Below are 8165 nucleotides of genomic sequence, written 5' to 3' on the forward strand. Positions count from 1 at the left end.
ATTTTTTTCCCTACACAACTTTGTTGGGGGGCATCGTGGAGCCAGAATTTGCAGTTGTATATTTTAAGACTCTGCATCCCTGGATACGCTTCCTTCAGAGGTCAGCTTAGGTATCACCTGCCCCAGGATGTGCTCCTCACCCCATCCCCAATACGAGCTTTGGTGCCCCCCTCACTCCACCTTTCCCCGACCATGCCACTTCTCACACACTCCACTGAGTTGTCTGTTTCTTTGTCACTCTCTGCGTTAGCTTCCCAGGACTGCAGTAACAGATTAACTACAACCGGAGTGGCTTAAAATACCAGAAATGTACTGTCTCACAGTTCTGAGACTAGAAGTCCAAAATCAAGGTATCAGCAGGGCCAGACTCCCTCTGAAGGATCTAGGGAAGCACACCTCCCTGCCTCTTCCAGCTGCTGGTTGTAGCCGGCCCACAGTCCTCGGTGGTCCTCAGCCTGACGTTGTATCACTCAAACTTCTACTTCTGTCTTCACGTGTCCTTCTCCCTTCTGTGTCTGTGTCTCTGTGTTTCTCCCTCCTCTTTTTATACGGACACCGTTCACGCTGGATTTAGGGCCCGCCCTCATTCAGTATGACCTCCCCTTACTTTAACGAGTTGTGTCTTCAAAGGCCCTATTTCCAAATCAGGTCACATTCACAGGTACTGGGGTTAGGACTCCCATACATCTTCTGAGGGGACATGACCAAACAGACAACATCCCCCAACCTCCCATGATCACTAGACCGTGGGCTCTTTGAGGACTGTATCTTTATTCCACACAGTTTCATTGTGTCTACTATGAACCACATTCTGTTCTGGGCACTGAGCACAAGCCACAGTCAAGGTCCCTACTCTGGCTGGAGCTTTGATTCTACATAAAGGCAGACCGTAAAACAGTGACCACTCAGTGCTGAAGCCAAATGCCAAACATATGTATGTGTGTATTTAAAGCACCTGGTATATATTTGATATTACCACAAACAGTAAAAAAAATGAAGTACAAATTATTCCATTTCATCCAGCCTGAGCTTTTCGGCATGTTTACTAGAATCGAACTTTGGTTTCTAACTCTGTCCCTCATAAAACTTTGTACTCTGACACTTGAAGTTTTTATTTTTTTAATGTTTATTCATTTTTGAGAGAGAGAGAGAGAGACAGAGAGAGACAGAGAGAGAGACAGAGCATGACCAGGGGAGGGGCAGAGACAGAGGGAGATGCAGAATCTGAAGCAGACACCAGGCTCTGAGCTGTCAGCACAGAGCCTGATGCACAGAGCCTGATGCAGGGGTCTAACCCACGAACCATGAGACGGTGACCTGAGCTGAAGTCGGAGGGATGCTTAACCGACTGAGCCACCCAGGCGCCCCTCTGATACTTGAATTCTTAACCTAGGTTGCCCTCCCAGTTCAGCCCCCAAATAATGTTTCTTAGTATCAGGATATAAACCTTATCAAATGTATCCCTAATCTTTTCTTTTTTTTAAATTTGAACTCGGAACTAAAGAAAATACTAACACTCTCTTTGCCTTCCAGAGCGGAGTCAGCAACTCCCCGTCTCCATTTGCCCAGATGCCAGGTGAGTGCTGAAGCTCAACGAGCAGTTACTTAATTCCCTTTTTGAGTTTCAGTCCGGCATTGGGGTTTCCATTCTTTTATAACTGCCTTATAGCACCTCCGAAATTTTACTTTTTCAAACAAGTTATTTTTAAAATAGAAAATCAGTGAAGACAGACCTGATTCAATCATTCCTGAGTTTGGAATTCATTCTGTCTTGAAGGCGGCCTTTCCACCCCTGGCCTCGCAGAAGCTTAGTGAGCGAAAGCAGTAACAGGCCCTCGATACGGTTTTAAAATGTGCACAATTCTGGGACCATGATCCGATAGATTATGCGCCTGCTTTGAAACAGAAAGGCAGGTGAAGAAACTACCATTTATGGAGGGCTCTCTGTACATCAGGCACCTTAAGCATTTGGTATTCATTTCAATACATATGTGTCTTTCAGTGCTCCTGCAGAGGTGGGAAAGGGGCATTCTGATTCTTAGCAAAAGTGTTGGGGATGTCTATGCACACGTGCACACGCATGTGCACACTAACACACACTCCTTTCAGAGCCCAAACTCAGAGATGGCATAGGCTTTCTCAAATGATTTTAGGAAGCTTCGCAGCTGGATAAGAAAAGGAATAAGGGCCAAAAGGAGACCCCGCATATCTGAATGTCTGTATGTTGTGTTTCGCAAACATGTTTATCATCCCTGGAATCTGGCTACATCTGCTCCCTCCTATAGAAGGAAATTTTTGCAGCTTCCCGTACTTTCCAGAACTATTCCTCCTCTTTTTAAGGAGAAAAATATACACTTAAGAAAGCACAAGGGTTTGTGGGGTTTTTTTTTTCCTTTCTTTCTTTTCTTCATGGTTGTTTTTATTTGGAAACTGGGAATATAGACATGAGATCCTAGAAGACTTGTTTACATACTCTTCATTCTCCCCTCAGCTTCAGTCACTCCCGTGGATACAAATTCATGGCATGAAACAGAATTTTCTTTATTGATATTAATTTTCACTTGCACATATTTTTTTTCTCCCCCTGTGGAAGTATGCTTATGACGAAACCCCTGACTGCAGCTTTCAAATTCATGAGCAGATTAGAAGTCTGGGGCTATAGAATTTCAGATGACAGTAGAAGAAGTAGAATTTGCTGTAAGTTTCTACGGGGAATTTTGATATCCTCCGAATGAATGAATAAATTTACATATAATTGTTGAACACGGTGTTATGCTGCTGGATTTACAGCAAAATATAAGACATAAGCCCTGACCCCCATGGAGCTGGCAGGTAGATTAGAAAGAGGGCTGCAACTCAGCTGAGGGAGTAGTGAGCATACTATAAAGTTCCACACCTCGTGTCAAGGGCCAAAGTCCCGTGTCAGTGGAGTAATGGATGACTGTGTCACGATAACAAAGGGGTATGATCTCTGGGGAGGATGAGTAGAGAGTGGGTGGGACAGAGCTCCCACTCTGGCTGAGGGAAGGGAAGAAAGACAGGCTCAGCCCTTTTGTGACCTCAGGGCGCAGATCTTAGCTAATTAGACCACATCCACCACCAGCTGGAATAATTAAACCATCACTTGCACAGAGCTTGCGTCTACCTCCCGGAACATGTTCTAAATGCTAATGTGTTTCCTGCTACAGCGGAGCCACTGGGTCTGAAAGTCTTTAGCGAACACCTCGTTTCCCCTATGGAACCATTTCACTGGCCCCGCCTCTTCTCAGGTTCATCTGGTTCCCCTGGTTTCACCAAGGGAAGCTTTCTGTGGGAGGTATTCCCTTCCCAAACTCGCCCAGGGCCCAGGTGAGCTGAGTCAGGGACTCGGCATGGACACAAGAGGGCAGCAAATAACACCAGACTCCTCAAAGCCAGCAAACACATTTTTTGGCAGTCCTCTTTCTGACTTGGTTGCAGAGAAGCTCTAGCATCCCAAAGCAAGCAAGCCATTTCTTGATGCCTGCTAGGTATGAGACATCTGATAAAAGGTCAGTATACAAAGACGTGGAAGCAGCAGACAGCCTACCTCTGATTTGGGGGTGGGGTTATCCTATCGCCTTATCTAGAGATACTGCATCTGGGATAACACACCCAGAAGCAGCCTGTTGTTAGCAGTCTTGAGTCTGCTCAATGGGGACAGAGCTCAGAAGCTGTAAAAAAAAAAAAAAAGACGCTTCATTTGATATAATGTAAACGTCAAGGGATTTCTTTCCTTGTCTCCTTAAGCCCAAACTTTTCCCAGCACAGTGACTGGAACACAGAAAGTGCACAGTAAATGCACTTGGAGTGAGCGAATGAGAAGTTACGGCACCGTCTCCAATGAGCTCCTCTCCAAAGGCGGAATGAATTTTAAACATATTAGTTATTTGGGCTGGACCAGTTAAAAGGGGGCAATGCAGCAATATTTAATGCTTTTCAAGACATTTCTCTATTTAAATGTTTGCTTTGGTGTTCAGCCCATGTTAGAAAGATGGTTTCCCCAAGAGAGATGAACATCTTGGAGGGGGGAAGGAAAGAAAGGAACACAAACCATGAGAGACTCGTAACGTTAGAGAACAAACCGAGGGTTGATGGAGGGAGGTGGGCGGGAGATGGGCTAGATGGGTGATGGGCATTACGGAGGGTACTTCTGGGGCACCCTGGTGGCCTAGCTGATGAAGTGTCTGACTCTTGATTTCGGCTCAGGTCATGATCTCAAGGTTTGTGAGACTGAGCCCCACAATGGGCTCTGTCCTGACAGCAAAGAGCCTTCCTGGGATTCTCTCTCTCCCCCTCTCTCGGTCCCTTCCCAGATGGCGCTCCCTTTCTTAAAGCAAATAAACTTAAAAAAAAAAATGGGGGGCGCCTGGGTGGCGCAGTCGGTTAAGCGTCCGACTTCAGCCAGGTCACGATCTCGCGGTCCGTGAGTTCGAGCCCCGCGTCAGGCTCTGGGCTGATGGCTCAGAGCCTGGAGCCTGTTTCCGATTCTGTGTCTCCCTCTCTCTCTGCCCCTCCCCCGTTCATGCTCTGTCTCTCTCTGTCCCAAAAATAAATAAAAAATGTTGAAAAAAATTTAAAAAAAAAAAATGGAAGGCACTTATGATGAGCACTGGGTGTTGTATGTAAGTGATGAATCACTGAATTCTACTGACACCAATTTTGCACTGGTATGTTAACTAGCTAGAATTTAAATGAAAATTTGAATTAAAAAAAAAAAAAAGACCGTTTCCCACGTGGAGGGTCTCAGCTGCAACAGATTTGCCCGGACTTCCCATGGAGAGATTGTTGCCAGTTTGTTTTTCCTTTGGCAACAGGTTCACCGGTAACGTCAGGTTACTATGGTATCAGAAGATCTTTCCTCTCTGACTCGGATTTCCACCACACGAAACAGTTTGCAAACGACGTCTGCACCTCACCGGCGAAGCCCTTTCCCTGTGAGTCCCCCGCAGGGCAGAGCCACCCGGCCCTCCTGGATTCCTACTTCCCGGAGCCCTACGCAGACCACCGGCCCCCGCCAGGCCTGACCCCCAGCACCGGCTCTCTGTTCAGCGCCTCGCCCCTGCCGCCGCTCCTGCCTCCACCCTTCCCTGGGGACCCCACGCACTTCGTGCTTGTGAGTATGCAGGGGTCTCCCATTTAGGGAGTAAGGTGAGGTCTGGCCGGTCATTGCGCTTGGTAACCAGGTGGAAGTCAGGTCCGGCTTGCCCGGCACACCTCTGAGGCTGTTCTCCCAGGATACACTCCGAGAGGGGCCCTTCCTCAAAATCCACGCAGACCACGACCCCCGCAAGGTCTGTCTGTCTAGGGTCTTGGGAGGGGACAACTCTAAGGCAAGTTTATATGCATTTTGTTAGGACTCAACTCATTTTGCCAGACGCTCCCCCATCGTTCCCGCAGCACACAAGGAAAGCTCACTGAAGTGACATCTCCCACGAGACTAGGCTGTAATCTGCCAGGGCAGGCCACCAAGGTGTCTCCTAACCTCCCAGTCCCCCTGCGCCCTCTCCCACAATATTTCTACCCTATAGAATCTTGTTCTTCCTCAATCCTAACAAAGTGGTGAGTTCCTAAAGATCTGAAGAATACCAACACCCAACTTACAGAAAACTGTAAAGCCTTCAACTACAAAGGAATGAATCTCTAAAGATGGGATTTTAGACAAAAGGGGGTGAATTAACCTTATGGAGTTACCTCCTCCAGCCAGGAACTCCTGTGTGCCTTTGTTCCTTTAATACTTGCAACGACTCAGGATACAATTCTTAAAGCCCCATTTTACAGATGAACAAAGTGAGGTACTCAGAGTGAGAAAGTTAGTAAGTGGCACAGCCATGAAGTGAACCCAAGTCTTTCCAGCTCTAAGCCTATGGAAGTTCTACCTCTTGGCTCTCTGAGGGCAAAAGCCCACCATGTAGTTTAGAGACGTACTCCTCCCAGGAGCGGCCAGCGCTGGCTTCCCCACTGTGGAAACGGCATTCTAGGACCCCGGGTAGGGTGAAGCTTAAAAAGAATGCAAGACATAGTACGTCGTAATGGGTAAAATGCTGTATAAATGTTTGTTTTATTCCCTCCTTTCACTCCTTTAGTGGTGTTTTCTGGGGAAAGGAATTGTAATAAATACAGAGAATCTAATTCTAGAGTAAGAAAGGAACGAAAACTCTCACCGCTGGTATTAGACACCAGAGGGAACAGGTGCCTGGTAAGGAAGCTGGAACAGCAGAGAGGGGACACCAAGTCCCCTCTGGAAGCCATGGTCTGACCACAGCCAGTGTTGGTGAGGAAATCTGTCCACGTGGGAGTATCATCTAATGACTAACCCCAGTGACCTTTCCGTTCTCCTCAGAGGGACTCATGGGAGCAAACGGTGCCCGATGGTCTCAGCCAGGCAGACCCCGTGCCCGCCGATACCCCGCAGACCTTGCCGCCCAGCACAGGATGTCTCTCCCAGCTGGAGTCTGGGACCAGCACTCAGCACCGGAGCTCCAGCTGGGGGGCCCCCCTAGCTGGGGCTCAGTCCTACTCCCTGCATGCACTAGAGGATCTGTATCATGTGCCGGGGTACCCCACCCCACCCCCGTATCCCTTCACCCCTTTCATGACCATGTCCAATGATCTACCGCACAAGGTGGTGCCCCTCGCCCCAGAGGAGGGGGTAGACGCCCCTTCCCTTCAGGACCCTTCTTCGTGGACCAAAGAAGACGGGAGCATGGCGTGGGGGTCATATGAGTGCCGTAGAGCTTACTGAAGGGAGCGCTGAAGGACTTCTGCTGGGCTTTTCTCTGAGTGGGGTTCTGTATTTCACGGACCATTTGCAGTGTGGTAGCTTATTCATTCAGAACCAGATTCTCAGAACAGGCCATCAGGCCGCCCTTTGTCAACAGACCACGGGATTCATTTGTAATCCTCCCTACCACAGCCCCATGAAATACAACGTACGTTAATTCGGGACATCAGACCGTATTCTAGTGAGACACCTGAGAGCAATGCCTTTTTGGAACTTTAGTAACACCTTACATTCTGAATTTCTGTTATCTTTGAACTATCATGTTTAGCGCTCGTAGTTTTCTTAAATTACATTAAAAAGTTTATGCAGATGGTGAAATACACTGATTCTCCTGTGCAGTTTTTCTTGGTGATGAGCTATGTGTGTCCTACAGTAAGAGAGAAAGCATAGGATACAGTGTAGATTAGGGCATGTAAAACCAAACTCACTTTGTACCATGGGATTTCTGAAGAGTAAAGTGTTATCCATGTGTCTCTCCTTAGTGACTTAAAAAGGACCAGTAACAGATATGGTACCATATATAAATGCTTTATTGTGGTTAAAATTGGATGAGGTCAGGAGACTATGGCTTCATAAATACACAGCTCTGACTCTGCCCTCAAGCCTAGAATGTCAAAAAACAAGTCTAATCACCATTCCCCCCCCCCAGCAAAAAAATAGGCCCCAAAGTTTCTTTGATCCATGATAGCCTTAATTAAGCTACATTGTTTCTCAGATGGAAAAAATATATATATACTTATTAGAGTGGATTAGTGAAATGGGTGTTCTGTGATCAAGTAAGAATAAAGGAAATGCTGAGGGCAGGACTAGGCTGTCGACAAGAAACAACAGACCACAGAATACCAAGAAGCAAAGAGGCTTCGCAGGACAGATTTGTCACGTGTGCATCAGTAGCATTACACACAACATCCCCCATTTGAAGGAAGACCTTGTTGGTGGCTCATTGCTCAGAAATGAATAGCTCCTATTGTGTATAACTGGAGAAACTGATGTCTGAAGCCTCCATCTGTCTCATGTGTAAGTTTGACTGCTGTAGATTCCTTTGCCAGTGGAGTTCACAAAGCCCATCACAAAAGCCTTGCATGCCCTTTGACTTTGCAAAGCATGAGTCAAGGCCCACAGGTCACACCCACACTCTTTCTATTACTCTCCTGCCACCTTCTTTTCCTTATTCCCTTATCACATTTTCCTGACCCCTCTGGTCCCTCTTGACCCAATGCCTTTTTCCTCCATCTCCTGGGGGCCCATTGCTCTCCTTTTCCACCTGGTTGCCTAAAGCCACTTAATATAGTTTTGATCACATCCTCTGTTATGGTGTCCTGTGCTTTACCCCATCTAGGTAGGAGTCCAGAAAAACCAAATA

The 8165-nt window shown here is 47.1% G+C and overlaps 1 protein-coding gene across 1 annotated transcript in view; it reads left to right on the plus strand.

The window, feature by feature from the left end:
• CD1H11orf53 (chromosome D1 C11orf53 homolog) overlaps positions 1 to 7124 on the plus strand; it is a 28225-nt gene extending 21101 nt beyond the window's left edge. Inside the window, exons 3-5 of the mRNA XM_043580703.1 lie at positions 1534 to 1576; positions 4836 to 5134; positions 6362 to 7124. Coding sequence (XP_043436638.1) covers positions 1534 to 1576; positions 4836 to 5134; positions 6362 to 6763 — 744 coding nt within the window. The 3' untranslated portion in view covers positions 6764 to 7124. The remainder of the gene's footprint in view (positions 1 to 1533; positions 1577 to 4835; positions 5135 to 6361) is intronic.
• Positions 7125 to 8165: the final 1041 nt, after the last annotated feature.

The sequence above is a fragment of the Prionailurus bengalensis genome, chromosome D1, assembly GCF_016509475.1.
Source record: "Prionailurus bengalensis isolate Pbe53 chromosome D1, Fcat_Pben_1.1_paternal_pri, whole genome shotgun sequence".
Classification (NCBI taxonomy): domain Eukaryota; kingdom Metazoa; phylum Chordata; class Mammalia; order Carnivora; family Felidae; genus Prionailurus; species Prionailurus bengalensis.